Source organism: Abramis brama, assembly GCF_963993115.1.
Source record: "Abramis brama genome assembly, chromosome: 7".
Lineage (NCBI taxonomy): Eukaryota > Metazoa > Chordata > Actinopteri > Cypriniformes > Leuciscidae > Abramis > Abramis brama.
Window position 1 is genome coordinate 41,542,992 of NC_139969.1, and position 26,097 is coordinate 41,569,088.

Sequence of the window (26,097 nt, forward strand, 5' to 3'; positions counted from 1 at the left end):
CTTATCACAGCCTAAAAGACAGAAACACATCAGTGAGCATGGGATATGTATTTGTTGCCATAGATAGATAGATAGATAGATAGATAGATAGATAGATAGATAGATAGATAGATACACAGATAGATAGATAGACAGACAGACAGACAGACAGACAGACAGATAGATAGATAGACAGACAGACAGATAGATACACAGATAGATAGATACACAGATAGATAGATAGATAGATACACAGATAGATAGATAGATAGATAGATAGATAGATAGATACACAGATAGATAGATAGATAGATAGATAGATACACACACAGATAGATAGATAGACAGATAGACAGACAGACAGACAGACAGACAGACAGATAGATAGACAGATAGATAGATAGATAGATAGACAGATAGATAGATAGATAGATAGATACACAGATAGATAGATAGATAGATAGATAGATAGATAGATAGACAGATAGATACACAGATAGATAGATACACAGATAGATAGATAGACAGATAGATAGATAGATAGATAGATAGATACACAGATAGATAGATAGATAGATAGATAGATAGACAGATAGATACACATATAGATAGATACACAGATAGATAGATACACAGATAGATAGATAGATAGATAGATAGATAGATAGATAGATAGAGCCGTAATTTCTATGTTAATTATAGACCCAATATAGGCTATGAGTAACATTATTCTAGCCGAAATAAACATGAATTTGATTACATGTCGTTTTTGCCTAAATAACTTGCGAGATGTACGAGTAAGCCAAGTCAACAGTGATTACAACAGTGTTTGGTTTCATTTCTTGATGTTCATGTTCTAGATGACTATACTTGGGCTGTTTAGACGTCGATTACACGTTCACTGACAGCCATAACCGTCATGAGTATTTCACTCGGGTCAGTATGAGTGAGCCTATGATAAAGCCTAGCTTCAGTGAAGCGTTAACGAGCATACACAACATAACGTTATGCAACAAGCCTTACTGTCTGTCTTACAGTGTGGGAAAAGTCCTTTTTACAGACTAACTTTGCGTTTAACTAGAAACTAAATTCCCCCATTAGCTTCAAACGTAAAAACGCTTATTAGCGACGTTAGCATGTAAGCTAACTTAACGACAGGCTAGTAACGTAATCGCCTATATTACGTTTACAAACACAATTGCAATTCGGTTATCTCATGTCAACACTCGCAACATTAAAACACATTTCATGTCTTGTTTTCCCTTATTAACTAATTAATTACAGATTAAATGCTTGGTTTTATCATTTTAATAGCCTTAACGTTACCTGAAGGCCTAAACATCAAGCGGGAGATATCGCAGTGTTGCAGCGTCGTCGAGGGCACATCTGGAGGAGGAGTGTGTGTGAGGCTCGGCTGGTCGATGGCAGAGTCGATCTGGCAGCTCTTGAAGGGCGAGGCTGCAGGAGGAGTGTGTGTGAGTGTGTGTGTGTCCGCTGGCTCGTCGATCTGCTCTTGCTTGGGTCTGCTGGTCCTCTTCAGGCAGCTCTTGAAGGGTGAGGCTGCAGGAGGAGTGTGTGTGAGTGTGTGTGTGTCCGCTGGCTCGTCGATCTGCTCTTGCTTGGGTCTGCTGGTCCTCTTCAGGCAGCTCTTGAAGGGTGAGGCTGCAGGAGGAGTGTGTGTGAGTGTGTGTGTGTCCGCTGGCTCGTCGATCTGCTCTTGCTTGGGTCTGCTGGTCCTCTTCAGGCAGCTCTTGAAGGGTGAGGCTGCAGGAGGAGTGTGTGTGAGTGTGTGTGTGTCCGCTGGCTCGTCGATCTGCTCTTGCTTGGGTCTGCTGGTCCTCTTCAGGCAGCTCTTGAAGGGCGAGGCTGCAGGAGGAGTGTGTGTGAGTGTGTGTGTGTCCGCTGGCTCGTCGATCTGCTCTTGCTTGGGTCTGCTGGTCCTCTTCAGGCAGCTCTTGAAGGGCGAGGCTGCAGGAGGAGTGTGTGTGAGTGTGTGTGTGTCCGCTGGCTCGTCGATCTGCTCTTGCTTGGGTCTCCTGGTCCTCTTCAGGCAGCTCTTGAAGGGCGAGGCTGCAGGAGGAGTGTGTGTGAGTGTGTGTGTGTCCGCTGGCTCGTCGATCTGCTCTTGCTTGGGTCTCCTGGTCCTCTTCAGGCAGCTCTTGAAGGGTGAGGCTGCAGGAGGGCGGGTTGGCAGTCTCAGGACTCGTGTTTTGATCCGGGCCGCAGCTCTTTTCCCGTATCCGGCTCCAGGTTTAACGAGTAGCTTGGCCCGGGTCTGCTGGATCTGCCGCGAATATCGCACCGGGTTGAGCCGCTGTCCCCAGCTGAGCTCCGCAACAGGCTTGAAGTACACATTATCAGAGTCGCACCAGTGGACACGCTTCACCGGAGCTTCCTCCTGGGACTCGGAGGCCAGCTCCACAACCGCCTCTTTACGGGCCGTCGGGCGGGTCTCCAGCGCCTGGAACAGGACTGACCAGAACGAGCGTTTGGGCTTTTTAACCGTGTTCCTCACATACTCACGCCACTCGTTGTGAAAAACGTTAGCCGTGAGGTGATCATCGTTGCGGGTCAGTGGATTCGGTGGTGTTTTGAGGGCACTGTGCAGCGGCCCGGCAAAGTACTGGTGTCTCTTACGGGGCAGGTCCTGAAAGGCCACCTTCTTTCGGTCGGCTGACTTGGACATGGGAGTCTCCATCCACTCCAACCATCGCTTCTCGCCCCATGGGAAAGGGAAATAACAGGGGTTCGGGTTTTTGTTTGTGGGGTATTTTAAGGGATTTGAGCTGTCGAAAACGCCTTCTTTCGATTGTGGTAGGGCATTCAAATGACCCAATAAAAAAAGAGGATCTGGATCTCTCAGTTTCTTCAGATTTATCGGCTTATCCGGATCTATCAGCTTCTCCGGGAATAACGGCTTCTCCGAATCGAGCAGATACTCATACTGTAACAGAAGTAACGGGATATCCATTTTTAACCTTATTGCATACAAAGGTACAAATCACAGGTGGAGCGATCGACCGGCTCGAGTCTGCGCTGTTTATCCTGTGACGTCACAGAGGCTGCGAGAGAGACGCGTCACAGAGTCGCGTTGTACTGAGAGCGAGTTACGTCACGCGACCAGAATGATTACACATCACATTATGATTAACAGCGTTTTTATCTGTTTTTTCTTGTCATTTTAAGTTTAAAATGGTCAAACGGTGTGCATGGGGACTAGGTATCCTGAGAGGCTGTGCGACAGTGTGTATTTTTTTACCCTTTCCCAAACCGAGAAGTGTCTGCTCTGGATTAATTTATGCGGTAACTTAGACCACAACACCAACTAAACGTGGATAAATTAAACAAGGATGTCTACATCTGTTCTAAGGTAAGTCAACAACGTATTTGAATGTTATCTTTAACATCTCTAAAGTAACGTTAGCCTAGCTTCTAGCTGCGTTGCAGTTTGACAAGAGTACAGTTTGACAAAAGCACATTGTTGTGTTTTACACAAATATAAGTAGGCTAAACACTTTGCAGTTTTAATGATGTGTATGAACAAAATGGAGGATGTACTTTGAGATGATATATAATCTTTCTGTCTCCAAAAATCATCAATTGCCTCCTGTGAAATGTCTCCTACTGTGACAGCTGCCTCAGCGCCTGTTACCGAATGTTGACTGTTCGGCGTGGCTTAGCCATCGGTCAATTGAATTCAGCAGCCGTTTACTGATGGCGATGTGCGACGGTCAAATCATGCATTAAAGGGTCAGATTTCACTGCGATAGGGATCGTGATTTACTGGGGTATTAGATAAAACACGTTAACCACAACACTTACCACGGTTTTACCACACTTACTGTGGTATTTGTAACATAGTAACAACACTTACCACGGTTTTACCACAGTAACTGTGCTAGTAAGTTTTATTTCAGGAAAAGTGTAGTCACCACCTCTTTTAGTGGATTGTTTTTGTATAACCACAGTTTTACTACAAATACCATGGTTAAACTATTGCTAGTGTTGCAAAACCTTTGCTAATTTGTAGTTATTCCTGGTATTTCTAAATACCTCATCATTATCAAACCTAAAAAAATAAATCACGTTTTGTCATGTCAGGTGGTAATCAGCAAGAAACGCCTTCATTTTTAATCCTCTTCCCTATTTTTTCCCCAAAATATGAACGTGACAAGGTCGAGACTAGTGTGACGGTGTTGAATAACAGGCTTGAAGGGAGACACCGCCTTCAATTTTATATTTTTAATGTTCTTGTGCTCCTCTTTCTGGGTCAGCACTTCTGCGTGTACAACACTGTCTCGGTGCCGTTCCTGACACAAGTGGACACATTACAGCTTATATTACATTTATAACAAAATTACGAGTTGTCACATCAATAAAACTTTCTTTGATGATTTTGGTAAGCATGTCTTAACTGAAACCAGGACTATTTTATATTTTTTTATTACAAATTTTCAGAAATAAAGATAAAAACTGTCACCGTCACACGTCTTCAACCCCGAAACGATGATATGCAGATGTGTGGCGGCGTTGAGGTTCTCTCCCCGTGTAGTGTAGGAGAGTACATTGTATATACTTATAGATTAAAATAAAATGTTGAAAAATAATCATTTTCTGTCTTGATTTTATGTGACGGGGTTGAGTTGTTAAGCTTGACAGTGCCCTCCCTTGACTATAAATTAATAGGCTTCAAAAATATGAATAAAAAGTATGATACTGGTCTTCTGAATGATGTCATTTCTGGGAAATATAGTCTGTTTTTTTTTTTTTTTAAATCAAATATCGTGCATTTTTTGTTAGTAAAATATTTTTTACAAGAAAGTTACATTAGTAAACAAGCTCCATCGCACACCTGCAGGTAATAGGTGCGTAGGATAATAAGACCAGTTAGTCATGTGTTTATCTTAAAAGAGATGAATTTGAACATTTGTATACTCCTGATGAAGGTCGTGTGACCGAAACGTTGTGTGAATAAATATTACTTCTTTGCAAGTTACGATAGTGTACAAGAAAGTTACATAAAATACATACATACAACATACACAGAAATACACAGACGCATGTTTTCTATCTGACTTATTTGCATTTGAATATGTAAGCGGTGTTTTTAACTTGATTTAGACATGTTTTAAAGCATGACCAACTGGGGACCTGAAAATGTCCCCTCTTCGCCGGGCGGTCCCGCTGGTGAGGCCCCTGTTAGATAGGCAGACGAGTACACACACACACACACACACACAGTCGCTGTAAATAAGGTCAGTTTTATTGCTGAATCATGACTCCCGCGGACAGCTGGTCACATGACGCTGGTCAGGACGGGGCGTCACACCCTCGTATAAAGTCATGCAATTTCTACAAAGTCTTCAAAGTCACACCACTGTTAAAAAGATGATTCGCTTCCTTAAAAAAAGTCCACTCTTTCCACGTGGGCTCAGTCCGGTGACGGGTGTGTGTTCATCAAACTCTGTGCGGTTCCTGTAGGATTCCTCCAACTCGCTGCAGACGAGGTCCTGCTGGATTCGACTTCCCAGAGACATTCAGTCCCTTCAGGACTTCAGCTTTCCCACCTCAGGGCTCACACACACATCAGGAACACCGCGGCTGTGAAAGCGCATGCAGGATCTCAGAGCAATCATATCAGAGCCTCTGAGAGAGTGAAAGCCTCGCACTATTACACTCTCTCGAGGGGGAAGTCTTGTTTTCTGAAAGAAAGATCAAACTTAAGTGAAGTTTAAGCACAAATATCTGCCAACGGGAAAACGAGGATTATTCGAACCTTACGGACAGACATCGCTTTCTTATTAGCAGCAAAAACACTTTCTTTATTTTAGAAAACAAGACTTGCTATCTGAAGTCATTTAGCATGTCGAGGCCATTGATCTTACTGTAGGACTGCACTGGAAAACAACAAATACTGAAGGAAGAGCATCTGTTTCTGCAGTGTGTGACACACACATCTGAACCGGCCGTCCGTCACACACACACACAACCACACTCACTCTCTCTCTCTCACGTGACACACACACCTGAACCGGCTGTCCATCAGCATTAAACACACACACACACTGTGACTGTCACACACAACCACACTCTCTCTCTCTCTCACACACACACCTGAACCGGCTGTCCATCAGCATTAAACACACACACACACACTGTGACTGTCACACACAACCACACTCTCTCTCTCTCTCACACACACACCTGAACCGGCTGTCCATCAGCATTAAACACACACACACTGTGACTGTCACACACACGAACCGGCCGTCGGTCACTATTAAACTGCTCGTTTCCTTTATTAAAGGTGAACGGATGCGTCACTGCGCTTGAAGCCTGGAAACACATTTTCTAGTGTTTGATTCTACAATAAACAGTTAAAAGGATGTTAAAATGCAAATAAATAAATACAAAAATCAAAATGAATAAAAAAACACAAAAATAAAATCACAATCAAGTCATTGTGCTGACAGACATCATGACGACTTCATCAAAGTGAGAACAGAAGGAATGCAGACGGTGTAAAAACGGTCTAAGATAACTGGACACACGGCAAGCTTCAGTCAGAGTGAGGAATGTTCCTGAATGTTTTCCCTGTGGATGGTGACGTGCGTCTCGGAGCGTTTCCCAGATCTGAGAATCCGTGAAGGTGAGAGTCACACGAGCTTCATCATCATCATCATCGCTCGTCTCTACGGCCGGTGGAACCTGCACACACACATCAGCGTCACACACCCCTTCACCCGCTCAAACTCACTGTGTTCAATGACTGGTCATTCAGTTCAGATCAGGAATATAGAATTCACAGAGAGTTGTCAAAGAGAGCAAGTTCATTTCTGCCAGTAGTGTTTTCTGTTTAACCGCGTTAACGGCACGAATCCCTCAGGAACTGGCGCTGTGTCGAGAGGCTGATCCTCACACAAAACCACTGATACCAAACGTTACGCGCTCAATGAACTTAGCGGAGAAAAGCTAACTGACGGCTCTCATTCAGACTGATGTTGATTTGAGCATTTCACAACAACGCACATATTTATGGAAGCTCGTTTCCATCACAGAATAAACAATAAAAAAGTTAATTGCGACTTTTTATCTCAGAATTGTGAGATATAAAGTCAGAATTGTGAGATATACAGTACCAGTCAAAAGTTTGGAAAAACTACTATTTTTAATGTTTTTGAAAGAAGTCTCTTATGCTCATCAAGCCTGCAGTAAAAAACTAAAAAAACAGTAATATTATGAAATATTATTACAATTTAAAATAATGGTTCTCTTTTTTAATATACTTTAAAATGTAATTTATTTTTGTGATGCAAAGCTGAATTTTCATCAGCAAGTACTCCAGTCTTTGGTGTCTTATGATCCTTCAGAAATCATTCTAATATGATGATTTATGATCAATGTTGGAAAGAGTTGTGCTGCTTAATACTTTTTTCAGGATTATTTGATGAATAAAAAGTTAAAAAGAACTGTATTTATTTAGAATAGAAATCTTTTGTAACAATATACACTACCGTTCAAAAGTTTGGGAACAATAACTATTTTTTTTAAAGAAATTAGTACTTTAATTCAACAAGGATGTGTTAAATTGATAAAAGGTGATGGTAACGATTTATATTGTTAGAAATGTTTTTATTTTGAATAAATGCTGTTTTTATGAATAAATGCTGTTAACGTTTTACTCATCAATGAATCATGAAAAAAGTATTCCAAAAAAATATATTAAACAGCACAACTGTTTCCATCATTGATAATAACTGAGTATCAAATCATCATATTAGAATGATTTCTGAAGGATCATAAGACACCAAAGACTGGAGTACTTGCTGATGAAAATTCAGCTTTGCATCACAAAATAAATTACATTTTAAAGTATATTAAAAAAGAGAACCATTATTTTAAATTGTAATAATATTTCATAATATTACTGTTTTTTTAGTTTTTTTTAGTTTTTTTTAACTGCAGGCTTGATGAGCATAAGAGACTTCTTTCAAAAACATTAAAAATAGTAGTGTTTCCAAACTTTTGACTGGTACTGTAAGTAAAATTGAAACTTATATTTGAAGTAAAATTGAAGGCTTTTTAAGAGCCGAAGAGATCTAAATGAATACGTGCATTAGGGGTGTGCAATACTGACTCGACTCGTCTCAAGTTTTGTGGATAATTAGATGATGTTTTACTGGTGGTGTTTCTGTGCCATGGCTGGTTTAGGCCTGTTGTTGACAGCTGACTCACGAAGATATTCATATTTCTCATATTCTATGCAGTGGTCAGTTCACAGCAGTAATATTACATTTTTTATTAAGGGGTAATTATTTGCCACCTCAAATTGATTTCCAGGGGCATTTTCACCTATATAAGGACATTTGTAGATGTATGCATCACCTTTACGTCAAATTCTAACATTAAAATTAAATTCTATTAGAATAATAATACCACTGTTACCAGTCAAATTAAATCATAAATCAAAATCTTTGCAGTGCAGAGGTGACACAGAAGCGCCCTCAGATCAGGCATTAATATATTTACACTGCATTTACAATTTCTTTTTTTTTTTAATTCAATATTTATGAACTGATTTCTAATTTTAACGTTCTAATTAAAGAGTACTTTAACGGTGAAACTAAAACCGCCAGTAGGTCTTACTAAGTGAGTCGAGGGAGTCGTTCATTCAACCGATTCGTTCAAACGGTTGATTCATTCAGGAAAGAAGAAAGTGATTCATTGAATCATTAAACTGATTCGTTCAAAACGTGGATTTCAGTCAAATCGTCGCTGTCTGTTGCACTGAGACTCTGCTACGGCTCCATTTTCTACAGTGAAGCCGTGGTGAACGAGAGGCCTGCGGACTGTTCCTCCTGTTTGCTTAGCTCTCTGACACACTAGTGTTGTTCACTGCGCTCGAGCGCTTCTCACTGGCTCTCAGCGCTGTTCAGAGGTCACGTGACCGAGGCCGATCCGCCAGTAAACGCTTCTGATGGATGCCGTTTCATTACACGTTTGCCGCATAAACATGTTATTGTTATATAGAGGAAAATTATATTGCGATAATTATGGTTATTGTTTATTGCCCAGCCATAGTTATACAGTGATGTTGACATTATAAAACTCAGAGAGAGAGAGAGAGAGAGAGAGAGAGAGAGAGAGGGAGAGAGAGAGAGAGAGAGAGAGTCTGGTGTGTGTGAGTGTGTGTGTGAGTGTGTTCACCTGGTCAGATGCCGGCTGGACTCGTGCACCTCCATCTCATTGCTCTTGAAATCATTCAACTCCTTCCTGATGGCGGCCTGCAGCAAACACACACACACACACACACACACTTCATTTACAGTCACATCCAGGAATCCCACAAGCCCCTCCTCTTAAAGAGGCCGTGAACTCACGCTAGTGATGCTAGTAACGGTTTGCTGAGCTGGAGCTAGCGCAGGTTCAGTGTTCGAGCGCATGTTGAATCCCTGTAGTGGTGCATGCTGGGAGGATGCCTTATATAACAGGGTGTCGTTGCGTAACACAAGCTCAGGGTTCAGATGTGAACAGGGGCACGTGTCCCTCAGTGTGACCCGAACTCTTGTTTGTCATGTGCTCGCTATTATCCTGTCAGTCTGATTGACTTCCTCGTTTCAGTGGCGCCTTGATGCCAGATGATTGTGACCATGTAACGCATCATCATCTGGGCCGTGAATAATCTCGCTCCGCTTCATAGTCATAAAGCTGGAACAGGAGTGTTTATCCGCTAGCATCTCCGCTAGTTTCTGCTCAATGCTTGGTTTTGTCTGGTCGCTCTCGCATGAAAATGAAAGTTTCTCCGTCTGAACCCGAAAGGACGTTTATTGGATGATCCGGGTCGGGTCGCACCAGCCGTCCGTGAGCTCTTTCTTAAAGTCCACACCACGGGATTAGCCTCTGCTAGTGTGTTTTTCTGAACTAAATCAATGAGGATCAATAAGTAAAGCTTATTTTGTATGATTGAGATTAAATTCATGTACTCGACTGCAAAAACCCTGGACTGCAGTTTCCCCGCGTCGAGGAGAACCCCTGAGCCGCATTATCAGAGCGTTTCTGAGAGCATGCTGAACCACACCACAGCAAGAGCTCACTGATCCAGTGAATATGCGCTTCGTTAGCATGCGTGTAGTTCACGTGCGTCTCAGCAAACGCTGCTCCACATGATCTGCTATCTTTACATGCGTCTCAAACTCATTCTCTGCACACGCTGAGAGTTTGTGTGGCTTATAACGTTCATCATTTCACCAGATCTGTAACACACAGGGTTACTCTTTATTGCTTTAATGTGTGGCTCGCATGGCGGTAAATAACACGGTGATATGATCATGCAGTCGTACAGATATTTCAGAAAAACATTAAAAAGTGTCTGCTCTGTTACACAGGATTTCGAAGGGGAATTATTCCTTTTCTAATCCGATCGAGAGAACATAAACAGTTGATCGGACTGAAAACCGAAACTGAAAGGATGTAGAAGTGAGAACGCAGAACGAGAAGCTCTTCCGGTCTTATAAACGAGTGTCTCGTCCTCCCATAATCCTCCTTTCCCTGCGTGTGTGTGGAGCGGAGCAGGACATCGGCCCACCAGTGCTGGCGTCAGACGCTCATCCACACACCACTGGATATAAGCAACACTTCATACGCTCATCGTCTCCAGATTATGACCAGAGACGGATATTAAATCTGCTGTTTAAAACGAATACAGAACCAGTGTAGCAGAATGGAGATTACGCACAGTCAGTGGGACACTCGCTACATGTGTGCATGTAAACAGCCAGTGTCTCAAGATTTAAGCTTTTAATGCTGGAATTTCAGTTAGGCACCAAACCGGCCACAAAGTGCATCAGTCCAAGATAACTGAAGAGTGTGCAGCAGCCAAAGCAAGAAAGGCCCTCTTTAAAATGGTGAGGCAACGCTATTTATTCATCACACCTGTCTAAAGTCAACATTACGGGTCAATGTGTGATAAACTGGCTTTTTTTCTTAAAAATTGTAACGCAGCGGTCGCATATTCCTATTTTGCACAGAGCGCTGGATTGTCTTCCCTGTGTGTATATATATAGTAGGCTACAGGCCAAAAGTTTGGAAACATTACTATTTTTAAGGTTTTTGAAAGAAGTTTCTTCTGCTCATCAAGCTTGCATTTATTTGATCAAAAATACAGAAAAAAAATGTAATATTGTGAAATATTATTACAATTTAAAATAATTGGTTTTCAATTTATTATACTTTAAATTATCATTTATTTCTGTGATGCAAAGCTGAATTTTCAGGATCATTACTCCAGTCTTCAGTGTCACATGACATCCAGTCTATCAGCAGCAGACCTGTTTCCAACTTTGATAATGAATCATCATATTAGAGTGATTTCTGAAGGATCATGTGATAGACTGGAGTAATGATCCTGAAAATTCAGCTTTGCATCACAGAAATGATCATTCAATGTATAATAAATTAAAAACCAATTATTTTAAATTGTAATAATATTTCACAATATTACATTTTTTTTTCTGTATTTTTGATCAAATAAATGCAGGCTTGATGAGCAGAAGAAACTTCTTTCAAAAACCTTAAAAATAGTAATGTTTCCAAACTTTTGCCCTGTACTGTATATATAGCCAGATCATGTATTTATTTCATTAAAATCGCAGCGCTTGTGAATTTTAAATGGTTAATACATCGAGCAGCCTTACAGATTGCTGTAATAATGCAGCTGATGGACTCATGAAAGCCCTGGTGGGAGTAATCGACTGATACTCAGCCCTGACTGATGACAGATGATCTACTGAAACCCCATCGACTGAGAGCAGCGTGGACTACAAGATCTCAGTTCATCAAGATTAAGATGAATTAAAAGCGAGAACTCGCTACGACCACCACATGATCCTCCTCTGTTCACGGCGCGGGGGAACTCGCCTTGTCGGCCGCGGTGAGCCTCGTCCAGGGCTTGTCTGTGCGCCGGTCGTAGTCCTGAGCGTCCGACACCTCCACGTAATCATTGAAGCGGATGAGGATCTTGGCTCGCCGTAACTCCTCCACCGTGGGCCTCTGACTCAGCTGAAACACATCCACACACTGAGTGAGAGACACACACACACACACACACACACACACACACACACACTCGCGCACCCATCATACCTTGCGTGAGAGTCGGCGTCGGATCTCTCTCTTCTCCTCCATCTGCTCCTGCTCATTACGAGCTGTGGGACAGAAACCGGTCAGAGGATAAACATGAGCAACACACTGGAGCACCGTGTCCCAATCAGACGCAACAACACTTCTGTTCCACACACTCTTCTGATTGGCTGAGATTTATGATTGAACTGGTTGTGAGTGCAGTGTGTTTGCAGAGAGACTCCGCCCACACACTCTCCTGATTGGCTGTGATGTATGATTGAATTGGTTGTGAGTGCAGTGTGTTTGCAGAGAGACTCCGCCCACACACTCTCCTGATTGGCTGTGATTTATGATTGAACTGGTTGTGAGTGCAGTGTGTTTGCAGAGAGACTCCGCCCACACACTCTCCTGATTGGCTGTGATGTGTGATTGATTTTGTCGTGTCTGGAGTGGTTGTCGTTGGAATCTGGTCTCAGTGCGTCTGGTTAGCACACGGCGTCAGGATCTCTCCGTGATCTAGTGAACATGACTCACGTTTGAGGATGTTCCTCTGCTCCAGCTCTTCAGCCGTGGGTCTCTGGCTCAGTCTCCTGTCGAACACACACACATTCAGCTCCGACAAGCACATGCGTTTGAAACTCAAACTCGTAATATACAAAAAGATATATATATACACAAGAGTTTTAAAAGGAAAGGAAGTTTTAATACGAGGCCTATTTCAGTGACGGAGAGGGTAATATTCAATATTTCTAGACCATTCACTCACGACAATCAAACATGATGATATTATTATGATCTGTCCTGACAGTGATTATTTTTTATTAAACGAATAAATGAGATTAGTCAAAGTCCATTAGTTAAAAATCCAGCTTTTAATGTTGTTTATGTGTCTATGTGGTGTTTTTAATACGCTTTAAGACAAAGCATGTGTAAATTCATAAGTCGACACCATTGCTGAGTATTTCCTCCTTAAAACTGCAGTGAACCAAAGACAGTCTCAAAAGCACGGTTTGAAATCGCTGGTGTTTCTGACGTCACAAACTACCTTGTAACCAATCAGATCAACGTGTGATCGTCAACCAGTGGATCTCTGAGTGAGTGAGTGAGTGGAGGCGGGGCTCATTTGCATATTCATAGAACCGCGCATACTAAACGAGGCAAGGGTGTGGCGTTACGGTGAAGCTTGTGGCGAGGGGGCGTGGCTCAGCGAGGTCTGCTCTGAGAGAGAGCTGTTACTGCCAGAGCTGTATCGTGTTGTTAAGAGAGGGTTTCCTGCAGTGTGCGCACGCTTTATGTGGATTTTGATCAGAGAGAAATAATAAAAACCCACGATCCTCAGTGCGTCTTCCTCCTCCCGTCCCACGAACATCGTTACAAAGATATTTGAAGACATTAAGACATTATTTTCCAAAGAAAGAACTTTTAAATATGTCATTTTGGTGATCAAAGAGGAGTTTAAGGGATACAATGATTGACTACAGGGGGACTTTAATACTACTAACTGTTAACTCTTTGCATTCATTTGTGAAGAGCCGACAGGTGACATGGGTAGGGTTCAGTTTTGACCCAGGAAAAACCCTGTGACGTCACAACAAACATAGTGTGTGTGTGTGTGTGTGTGTGTGTGTGTGTGTGTGTACCGTGTGAGTTTGGTGCCGATGAGCTGTCTGGACTGCAGGCGCTCCTCGTCCGTCTGCACAGGTAAGATGTTCTTCTCCTGCAGTTCTCTCTGAGACGGCCTGTTACTGAGCTTCACTGCCAGAGAGTCCTTCCTCAAGATCTTCAGCGCCAGCGTGCCTGCACACACACACACACACACACACACACACACACACACACACGATAACTGCATCAGCGTTCTGCACCAGCGCACATCATCATTCTGTTCAGTATAAGTGCTGCGGTTTGTCGTCTGGATTGTGATTGTCAAGTTCTTCACACTGTGTTTTACACTTTGAGGCACAGATGATGAGATTCACAGAAGATTAAGTCAAGCAACCCAGGAGTCTGACATTAACCTTTTGTCTGTATGCACCTCCTGAACTGTGTCACTGTCCCAAGTTAAGCTATGCTAATGTGAAGGTATGGGTGATACTGTCAGGCTTGATTAGCATCTATGCATCTGAGATCAGGTCTGAGATCAGCTGACTCCTGTACTTCATTTGAAAGGTATATCAACTACGATGTAAATCCCCCTAGTCAGACTCAGATGACCTCAGCTACGACAGCTCGTCTCACACACACACTGCTTGAGCTTCAGGACTCACTGGTGAAGAGAGAGTCGTCGTCGTCGTCCTCCTCCTCGTCCTGCTCTTCATCCCTGTACATGCTGGGCAGGTCCTCGTAGTCGGACTCGCTGGGGATGTTCTCTTTATCGTCGTCACAGTCGATCAGCACCGAGGGGAGAGGAGAGCCGTACTGACCCGTGTGAAGCGCCGAGCTGCGGACACACACACACACACACACACACACACACACACACACACACACACACACAGCAGTGAGGACAGTGTGCGGCGGCCCTGCTGACCAATACTCAGATCAGTTGATGAGCTATTGACCTCGTTTATATAAACATTGCTTCCGTGACCAAATTTAGAAAGCGGCAAACACTGTTCGCTGACCCGTGTTTATGTGTGAATGAGCCGAAATTAAATCTGCTCATCGTTTGAAGCAATCGTGTCTCTCCTTGATTCTCAGTGAACGTTTGGAATATGGAAGTAAAATAATGTCAAATGTTTTTGAAATAAAAAGCCTGTTGAATTGCACTACTTGAAAAAAACAGGCATTGCATTAACCATGCTTGCATTTTAATGCATTGTATTTTTAGGGCTTGCATTTTTATGGGCTAAAATTCAACGTGTTTGAATATTTAAGCTGTGAATATTTCAATTAAAAACATTTCAAACACATTTTTATTATTAAAAATTCAATAATCCATATTCACCTTTCAGATTTCACTTCCAAAATATTCAAACTGTTTAAAAATACAACCTATAATATCCAACAGGCATTTTTCGGTCCATTTTATTTTGCTTTGCAAATTCAGTGGTTCACATTCAACAGTAAATTCTACTTTGACATCCATACTCTCCATCTGCTGTTAGGCGACCTCACCAGCAGGAGGTGCAAGTGTTCACCAAATTTGCCTTGATCTTAAGGTATATAATGGCTCGTTTCCACTGAGCAGTACAGTACGGTACGGTACAGTACGGTACGGTTCGGGTCTGTTAACCATGATCTGGCTAGCGTTTCCACTGCCAACAGTACCCTTACTTGATAGGCGTGGTGTTTCGATCGACGTAATTTTCGCGCGAAGAAGAACATAGTAAATTACAATGGATGACATACAGCAGATCTTGTTCTTGCTCCTCGACATGTTTGTCACAAGAAGACAAGCGCCGACATTAGGCTTTTCTCAATATTAAGTACGCAAAGTTTGTACTTGCCATGTGCGACTCACTCCTACATGCACATGGTACAGCGCGTTCTTAAAAGCGTCACTCAGCTCGCTCTGCTACTCCGGTTATCTCTGTTACTCTGTATGTACAAATTTAAGCAACAATAAAACGAAATATGTTATAAAACACTACTCTGCCTCTTTTCGTTTTCATTTAAATAAATTAAACATTATAGGGACACAAATGTGGTTCATGCGCAACGCATATTGATTATTCACTGCACGTTATACGTTATTCTATTTATAACAAAACGATTTAAAACACAACCCTAACGTTACCTCTTTTCGTTTAAATAATAAAAAAAATTACACATTACAGGCAATATATGCATTTGTACAAATGTTGCAATAAACATCAGTGATAATCTTGTAATAAGAAAATGACAAGAAACCATATTTCTTTTTGTAAAATTTCAGTTTTATCAATAATAGCCAATATAAAAGTTTAAGTAAAAGGTACAAGAAGCTATACAATAAGAAATAAAGCAAACAATTCAGTCAAATGTCCAAATGCTGCGCTAGTCTAACATTACAACAGTAAAATTAAATACAAATAGCCTATAATATGAAACTAAACTTAGCCCTCAGTCAAAACGATTGACAGGGAACGAATTATATATTCACGAGACCAAAGATCGCCCGTTAGGTCTGCACAAGACGAATTATATCTCATGTTTAACCACTACCGTCGGAGTCATCGGCGAACGTCAGAAGAACTAACTTAGCCGAGGAAAGGCTCATCCAGCCGGGAAACATGAGCGCCGAGCGCCCGCTGATCGCATGGATCTCACAACCGGGGAAAAACAAATCATCTTTATAAATAAACCACAGATTTGAGCTTTAAACAACTACATTCTCGCCTGAAAAACTCTTAAAATTACATTTCGTGACACAGTAACAGTATATTATATTAAACTGTATATAAAAAAATGGCGCTTCTTATGTTGTCATTCCCCTCGTAGCACGCGCAAGTGACGATTCTCTGTCAACCAATCAACGTCCTGCAGTGAGTCTAGCTCCACCTTTTAGTACCGTACCACTGTGCTAGGTACCCCAACGGAAGGGTACCCAAAAAGTGGTACGGTACGGTTCGGCTTTTTGGTACCATTCTCAACTTTTGGCAGTGGAAACGCAAATAAAAGGGTACCGACCCGTACCGTACCGTACCGTACCGCTCGGTGGAAACGCGCCATAAGAGGTCTTTGTACCATTAACACTTCCTGCAAGTTTCATAGCTTAAGACGTCCCCATTATTATAATTAAGCTCTAATTACAGCTTGTTGGGGATCCATGGTGAGAAGCGACGTCACGGAACGAAAAGGTCATAGATCACTAATATTTAAACGTTTTTTTTTGTCCAAAAAACTATATTAATACTATAATCGCACCTAAGGGAACATAAAACAAACAAAAACCATGTCATGACCCCTTTAAGGGAGCAAGTACAGAAGAGTGTGTGTGGGCCCTGAGATGCTGGCTTTGCTTGGGGCCCCAAAATGGTGAACCCACCCCTGAGTGAGGAAATGCCTGGCCTTAAAATAACACTGACAATTACAAGATATTAAAACTAAATAAAATGAGTTGTGGTCATTGTTTATGCTGGAATAACATAAGCTGCTTAAACTGCAGTTACAGAACAATGGAAAGCGGCTTAACTTAAAACTAACAAGTCTCAGTAATCAAAACATTAGAGTATACTGGACTTATTCCCAGCCACAAGTGCTATGCGGACTCCCAGAGTGCACTGCAGCATGAACAAATTAAGCAATTGCTTTGTTTTACTACTCTGGCTTTATTTGACTTCAAACAAAACAGTTTTAGTGAATCAACATCAATTTATAAAGTCAACTTGTGTGATTTTCTCTCAACAGTTTCAGTTTTACTGACAATTCAACAGTTCAGATGACTGACGAGTGAGCACAAGTGAAGAGAAAGATACCTGCCGTTATATGCAAGTATACATGCGAGTGTGTATTCATTAAACAGTAGGCGGACAATAACTGAGATGACCTCTACTTCCCGGACAGATCTTCCTCTACTTCCCGGACAGATCTTCCTCTACTTCCCGGACAGATCTTCCTCTACTTCCCGGACAGATCTTCCTCTACTTCCCGGACAGATCTTCCTCTACTTCCCGGACAGATCTTCCTCTACTTTGGTCACACAGCAGATCAGACTCAGAGACTGTGTGATGTGAGACTCGCTTAATTCCTCAATGAATACATGTTTTGAACAAATCAGCTGAGTGAATAAAGTTTAATTTTTTTTATAATTAGAATTTTAGATTAAAAAAAATATTAATCTCTATTTATGCAACCGTGATTCCAGTGTAAATGCATCTAAATGCTGCTTCAGATGCAGAGTATGCGTCTCTTCTACAGAGCAAAACTGGGATTGATTGGTAACAGCCGATGAGCAGCTGCATATCTGCTATCAGTCAGTGTGCCAACAGCAGGACACTCCACACACTGACTCCCTATCGCATATTTAATGATCCATAATCATCATAAATTAGGAATCATTCAAAATTCATCTGGTGAAAACCGATTTGAAATTGGATATTTCATTACCACGGAAAAGGTACTTTTTCTAGTCTTGATGAAACGTATCGATGGAAAGCTCTGAGACTCCAGGTTTCATGTTAGATCACAGTTCTGTGACAGACATGTCTTGATTTGTGACAGGAGAATGTGGGGGTCGCCTGGTGGCTGACTGTGGTACAGCGCCTACAAACGTCACAGGAACCTACATGTGTGTGATATATCAACTTCAACATGTGTGTGATATATCAGCTTCAACATGTGTGTGATATCAGCTTCAACATGTGTGTGATATCAGCTTCAACATGTGTGTGATATCAGCTTCAACATGTGTGTGATATCAGCTTCAACATGTGTGTGATATCAGCTTCAACATGTGTGATATATCAACTTCAACATGTGTGTGATATATCAGCTTCAACATGTGTGTGATATCAGCTTCAACATGTGTGTGATATCAGCTTCAACATGTGTGTGATATCAGCTTCAACATGTGTGTGATATCAGCTTCAACATGTGTGTGATATCAGCTTCAACATGTGTGTGATATCAGCTTCAACATGTGTGATATCAGCTTCAACATGTGTGTGATATCAGCTTCAACATGTGTGTGATATCAACTTAGTTAGACGTGGCTTTAACTCTCTAGGCGCCGCGGTCGAGTTTACTCGACAAGATGCGGCACTGAATAAACCGGCCGATTTAGTCAAATAGGGTGTCAAATTTCGTTCAACCTCCCCTCCACTAGATTGCAGACAAGTCATACTTCATCCCAGACTAAAAAAAAAGTCATGCTTCTATACAAAATCTTCGAGCTAGAGCGCATTGAATCAGTGCAAACAAAAGCGGAGCTAGTGTGCGAGTGAGCCATTTTATCAGAGCAATATTGTCAACGTGCAGCGAGTATTTGCATTAGATTATTATTATTATTAGTATTATTTATGTTATATAAATATAATATTTAATGGCATCAATAAAGCTGATGAAGTGTTGGGTCTTCTATTCGCGGACTCTGATGATGACAGTGATTCTGAAAGTGAAAGTAGCCCTACACCAAGCACAAACGGTGAAACCTTTGCCCAATGTCAGTGTAGGGAACAATGTTTCCCGGGGTCGGAGTGTTCATCACGAAGTTAGCAGGTGTGTTAGTGTTGTGGGGAACGAGGCGGGAGATTTTTACTGATTTTTACCGCGCTAGCCAGCTTTGTCTTTTGACCGTGTGCCTCTCCGCAATCGCGGCGACAGTATTGTGGTGGAGGCTTTGTCTAATGCCACTGGGTATGTTAGACGAGGTCGAAGTATTCATAGGACAGTTAGGGGGTAACGTGGAGGCAGGGTGGGGAGTCGCAATGACAATGACAGTAGTCCGAGTTGTGCACACTCGGCGCGCGCGCGAGGCAGATCTGGCCGCGCCCGCGCTGCTCGTGTGTGACACCTGACACGGGGCAGAGGGGCTATTATGCATAGTCTATCGCAAGCTGATGGGAATGCCGGCTTTGTGTGTCATATGAATAATGTGCCCCATACATGGAATGAGAGTGCCTACTGTATGTAGTAAATGGAAAATCTCTACAGCAAAAGGCCAACCGCTACATGCATTCGGTTTGTTTCTATCATTTATTAGTAACTAGTGCAAAATGCCCATGCAAAATCAGTTTTTGTGTGTGTTTTTAGTAATTGTTGGTTTGGTGCCCGTGAAAGAGACTGTGAATGCATTGAATTCAGGGAGCAGGCTAGGTTACTACAAATGATGGCTGTGAATAAACTATAATATTCAGAAGTAAACGGTGTAGCTGACTGAGTGTTTATGAATACCACAACCTTCTAAGTGCTAGTGCAAAATGCCCGTGCAAAATCAGTTTTTGAGTGTGTTTTTAGTAATTGTTGGTTTGGTGTGTTTGAGTGCTCATTGTTACAATTGCACAGCAAAAGTTCAGTGACATTTTTATTTGTGCATGGTAGAAAGCACACAGTGAACTCCGAGAAAACGCTATGCTTGAGGAAACAGTTTGTGAATAGGCTACTACAAATGATGCCCGTGAAAGAGACTGTGAACACATTGAATAGGATATGTTTAGTTGGTGAATAGCATAGGCTACTATTACACAGCAGCGATAACGTTAAGCGCACATGATGAAATATAATATTCAGAATGAAATATAATATTCAGAAGTAAACAGCATAGCTGACTTACAGATTCAGTTAACATCCACACGTCGATTCAGGGAGCAGTGCAAAGTGCCCGTGCAAAATCAGTTTTTGTGAGCTGATCGCCGTCAAAAAAGTTCAGAGATATTTCTTAGTGATGGCTGATTTCAACAGTTTCAATATGATAGCATTTTGGAAAAAAAAGTGTCATGAATTTATTACATTTTTGGGGGAAAATAATCAGTTTTTATAATAAATCTTTGAAAATCCAAATCTGGATTTGAATTTTTTATGATATTATAACCTAAAGATGCTATGTGAAAGTTTGAAACAGAAAATAGTGGTTTTCATCTTGCCACTTTCTTGGTAAAGAAAACACATTTTTACTCAAATTAATCAAAAATGGATTTATCACGTTCTGGAACCAAACTATGATATTCAGAAGTAAACAGTGTAGCTGACAGAGTGTTCATGTCAGAATGTTTATTTTTAAACCACAACCTTCTTGGGGCTTCTTTGACCGATACAACCCTCTAATGTCAGAATGTTTATTTTTAAACCACAACCTTTTAAAAATGATATATTTAACGATATCTTTAGCATTTCTCATCCAAACAACGTCAAACTTGGCACTGCACTTACTCGTGCCCGTGGCAAGACACCTGTCGAATTTGAAATCCATCGGACTAACGGTTCGAGAGATATGTGGTTAACACACACACACACACAGACAGACAGACAGACACACAGACAGACAGACGTTCCTGTAATTTGATTTAATTTGAGAGATGATTTACACAGTTTGTTTACTACTTACTATTTACCTGAGCATTCAGTATTGTGCAATATAGCATACAGAAGGTGAGGGGCATTTTGGGGGGAACGAAGTGTTGCATTTTATCATTTAAACATGATAACTTTTCATGAAAATTCTATAATCCATGATGGCTGCCACCATATGACGTCATAATATGCAAATTAGATGGGACAATGTAATCCCTACATAAACTTTGGGTCATCCTTAATGTTTCTCTAATTTACAGAAAGTCTCTATCTTTTATCACTTTTAAGATATAGCCTTTTGAAATTAAGATGTCAAAATCGAACGAACGGTTTAGAAAAAACCTCTGGCGCCTAAAGGGTTAATTTTATAGCAATTTTAGACTCAATTTTTAATGTTGAATTACAATATATATTTTGTATAAAATAAATGTTTAGTTCAATACATTTGCTTTACCATAAACTTAAACTTCTATAACTTCGTTAGTTTAATTTTAAATCTGTATTCCAAAGCATTCATGATTAGAGATGCACCGATATGAACATTTTGGCCGATACCGATAACCAACAATTCTTTATATTTGAAAGCCGATAACCGATATATTGGCTGATTAATCTAAATCCAAGTTTTTATATAATTTTTAAGAGCCTGATTACAAAAACAAAAGTCTCACCATTAAAGCCATGTCCCAAACACACAATTATGATGTTTGTATGTAGCCGATATTACAGACTTGACTGTATTTTCCTTTTCTAAAGTAATTCCAATCATATTTCAAGCAATTTAAACCCATCATGTTGAACAGTGCAAATGTCTCAGCTGGAGGAAATAATACATTACTTATCGGCTTTAATATATCGGCAACATTTCTTATCAGGCCGATACCGATAACATTACAAATGAGCTTATATGGGCCGACACCGATATGGTGGCCGATATATATATATATATATATGGTGCATCGCTAGAGTAGAGTGCAGTAATCCTGACTGAAACACACACTCGGCTGTGTTTCGCCCCAGCAGGGGAAGATGTCAGACCTCAGATCATCCGTATGGGAGCACACACACACACACACACACCTCTCGAGTCTCTGCAGGGCGAGCGCCAGCGTCTTCTGCAGCTCGTCGATGATGCGGCTGGACGGGTGAGCGGAGCCGTACTGCAGCGGGAGCCCGTACGGGCCGAACGACGAGGAGGAGGAGGAGGAGTACATCAGCAGCTTCTGAGGAGGAAGAGGAGGAGACGGCTTTCCCTGCAGACACGGGTCTGGACACAACACACACACACAGGTCAAACACACACTAGGAATCAAACTCAATGGGGCTGTCTACACCTGGCCACGTCATGCGCTTCTGTGATGGGACAGCGGTCAGATCGTGAGGAGGCCGGGTGCAAATGCCCTCCGAAACGCATTCGCTCTAACCCCATCAGGAGGAGGTCTGGGCCGCCTAGACGAAGCTGGACACGTGGAAATGATCTGGTCTGTTGAAACCACATCTGTAAATTGTACTCCTCCCAACAATGCTAAAATAAACGTGTGAGAGCGTGTTATAGGCTATATGTCATCATGATATAGCCAGATATGACGACGCTACTGCAACACACATCACCGCAGATGAGCATCTCTTCATCTCTTCATCAAGCCAACGCGCAAACTATCGCAGATCACAGTGAGAGTAAGTCGCAGACGCTTCATCATCTTCACTAAAAGTAAAGGAGCTAAATGAGCTTACCCAGGGCTGTTGCCGCGCTCTCTTATTGCGGTCTTTGATCTAATAAAACCCAGCTCATATCTGTTGCTTTCGGTGACGTGCACTCCATTAGATCTGCGTATAGCGCGGGAATCAAAGATCGGATTTATATCCCTTTTGAGAAACACATTTGTGTGAGCAGGAGTAAATGGAGTGGTTTTGCTGAATCACATATCTCTCCGATCTGTACACACACATGAAGTGGCCAGGTGTACACAGCCCAGTGATACAGCAACATCGGCTTCACCCAAACATGCAAATCACACATCGTCACATCACTCAGAACTCACACGCATCGAGCTCATCAGAGACTGTAAACGCAAACTTGTACAAGTTTGGCTATCAGGATGCTCATAATTGACTGTTTAGCCGTTACCCCACATTTTGACCGATTAATACTATCAGTTAAAAAGTCATTTAAGAAGTTTCTAAGTAATTTTTCCAAATATACACATTAAAGTATTTGAGAGAAAACCCCTGATGAATTGCATATGTCACATTTTATTAATATTATTATTAATTAATGTAAAACACCGGTAAATAATGTGAAATGTTTACAAACATCATAATACATAGCTATAGACTATTTTAGTTATCCTCACTCCACAACAAATCCTCTAAATTTAAACAGGAAAGTTTGTTTGTCACCTGTGTAGTGATTGGTCAGTCTGGATGAGGTGTGAGTCTCACCCGTGCTGTGATTGGTCAGTCTGGATGAGGTGTGAGTCTCACCTGTGCTGTGATTGGTCAGTCTGTGTCTCACCTGTGCTGTGATTGGTCAGTCTGTGTAGTGATTGGTCAATCTGGAGGAGGTGTGAGTCTCACCTGTGCTGTGATTGATCAGTGTGTCTCATCTGTGTAGTGATTGGTCAGTCTGGATGAGGTGTGAGTCTCACCTGTGCTGTGATTGGTCAGTCTGGATGAGGTGCAAGTCTCACCTGTGCTGTGATTGGTCAGTTTGAGTCTCACCTGTGCTGTGATTGGTCAGTCTGTGTCTCACCTGTGCTGTGATTGGTCAGTCTGTGTCTCACCTGTGCTGTGATTGGTCAGTCTGTGTCTCACCTGTGCTGTGATTGGTCAGTCTGGAGGAGGTGTGAGTCTCACCTGTGCTGTGATTGGTCAGTCTGGAGAAGGGTTTGGGCGGCAGGGCGGGGGGCTGTTTGTGGACGAGCTGAGGTTTGGCGGGGGGTTCCTGAAGGTCACCGTGGAAGGTGAGGGTTTTTTTGGGAGGAAGCGTTAGAGACTTGAGTGTGTTGTCCTGAGCACAGACTCCTCCCTCCAGAGGCGACCGGAAGTCCACTGAGAGCAAAGATCAGACACAGAGTTTCAGCGCACGAGGAGCTAACGTCCTGCTAACTGTGAGCAGAACAAAGCCCATTACTCAGCTCATGAAGCGCTTCATTATCTGTGCTAAGCTCATTAACAAGAGCCGTTAGCTAAAGCAGCCCTTTCATGATAGTTCATCGCTTTCATTATCTTGACACAGTGAGGGAGAAACACACACTCATCACACATGACTTATTACAGGACAGTGTGAGTTTACTCTACCCATAATCCCTTTTACTGATATTTCTACAATCACGGCATTGGATATCGGTTTTATAATATCAGAGTGTTGATGAGACACACACACACACACACACACACACACACACACACACACACACGGGCTGCAGCTATCGATTATTTTAGTAATCGAGTATTCTACCGATTATTCCATCGATTAACCGAGTAATCGGATTAAAAACATGTGGTAATAAAAATAGATCCAAGTGAACAACAGCCTTTAAAATGACGTAAAATACAAATATCTAATAACAAGCAATAATAATTGGTTCAAATAAATTATCAAAGTAATCATTATGGGTTTTATTGAACAACACCGTTAAAATACACCATGTAAAATAAATGATATAAACTAATATAAACATAGCTAATGTCCGTTGTTCTCCGTGAACATCGCTGTAGACTCAGGGCTGTGGCGTACAACTCAACTGACCTTAGTCAGAACACAACAAGATTAGCTCCCTTCCCTTCCCTTCCCTTCCCTTCCCTTCCCTTCCCTTCCCTTCCCTTCCCTTCCCTTCCCCAAATCTCCACTCACCTCCTTCAGGCCATTTCTTCTTCAGTTGTAACTGCACTCACTCATATTATCAACACCTCTCTTCACACTGGTGCCTTTCCCACAGCATTTAAGAGGCTCTGATAACCCCACTGCTTAAGAAACCCACTCTAAACCCTTCTTCCATTCATTGCAAACACACTTTTCTTACAAAGCAATCTCCTGGACAACAACCAGTCTGGCTTCAGAAGCTTCACTCAACTGAGACTGCCCTACTCTCAGTTATTGAGGCTCTGAGACTGGCAAGAACAGCCTCCAGATCCTCAGTTCTCATCCCGCTGGATCTGTCAGCTGCGTTTGACACACCAGATCCTCAAGATGAAGGGCATCTCAGGAACCGCACTCCAGTGGTTCAGGCCTCTCAGCAGGTCCTTCAGGGTGTCGTGGAGGGGTGAGGTGTCTGGAGTGCCTCAGGGCTCAGTGCTGGGACCGCTTCTCTTCTCCATCTACATGTCATCACTAGGGTCTGTCATTCAGAAACATGTTTTTTCCCATCACTGCTACGCTGACGACACACAACTCTACCTCTCATTCCAGCCGGATGATCCGACGGCAGATGATCCGACGGTAGCCGCTCGCATCTCAGCCTGCCTGACAGACATTTACTGCTGGATGAAGAACCATCATCTTCAACTCAACCTTGCGAAGACAGCGCTGCTTGCGGTCTCAGCCAACCCAACACTTCAGCTCAACTTCTCCATTCAGCTAGGCTCGTCAAAACAAACTACTGGTTTTCCTACAGAACAACCAGTGGCTCTGCTCCCCTATACCTAAACTCTCTACTCCAGACCTGTGAGTCCTCCAGAAGCTTGTGTTCTGCATGTGAACGGTGTGCCATCATCTCAAAGAGGCACAACATCACTCTCACTGACCTTCACCTGGACTGTTCCCTGCCGGTGGACTGACCTGCCCAACTCAACCAAGCACTCAACTCAACCAGTCTTTTCAAGAAAATGCTGAAGACGCATCTTGTTCATCAGCACCTGACCAATTCACATTAGCACTTACCTTTTCTATTCTACTTGTTTTGTTCTGTCTGATTAAAAAAAACCTAAACTAAACACCTTGCTATGTGTACTGTGCTAGACGCACTGAGACCGGTTACAGCACTTGCATATTGTTAGTTTCACTGCTTCTTTTGCTCTCCTCATTTGTAAGTCGCTTTGGATAAAAGTGTCTACTAAATGATTAAA

The 26,097-nt window shown here is 42.1% G+C and overlaps 1 protein-coding gene across 5 annotated transcripts in view; it reads right to left on the reverse strand.

Annotated features, from left to right (window-relative positions):
- Positions 1-5,224: 5,224 nt before the first annotated feature.
- LOC311087305 (phosphatase and actin regulator 1) overlaps positions 5,225-26,097 on the reverse strand; it is a 65,556-nt gene continuing 44,683 nt past the window's right edge. For 3 of the 5 annotated variants that reach the window (XM_084120610.1, XM_084120611.1, XM_084120609.1), the window contains exons 5-13: positions 23,887-24,081; positions 22,111-22,297; positions 14,367-14,539; positions 13,740-13,896; positions 12,634-12,689; positions 12,121-12,182; positions 11,896-12,036; positions 9,187-9,263; positions 5,225-6,687 (exon numbers count right to left, since the gene is read on the reverse strand). In XM_084120610.1, coding sequence (XP_083976736.1) covers positions 6,672-6,687; positions 9,187-9,263; positions 11,896-12,036; positions 12,121-12,182; positions 12,634-12,689; positions 13,740-13,896; positions 14,367-14,539; positions 22,111-22,297; positions 23,887-24,081 — 1,064 coding nt within the window. In that variant the 3' untranslated portion in view covers positions 5,225-6,671. The remainder of the gene's footprint in view (positions 6,688-9,186; positions 9,264-11,895; positions 12,037-12,120; positions 12,183-12,633; positions 12,690-13,739; positions 13,897-14,366; positions 14,540-22,110; positions 22,298-23,886; positions 24,082-26,097) is intronic. The other 2 variants (XR_014607210.1, XR_014607211.1) reach the window with 1 other exon arrangement.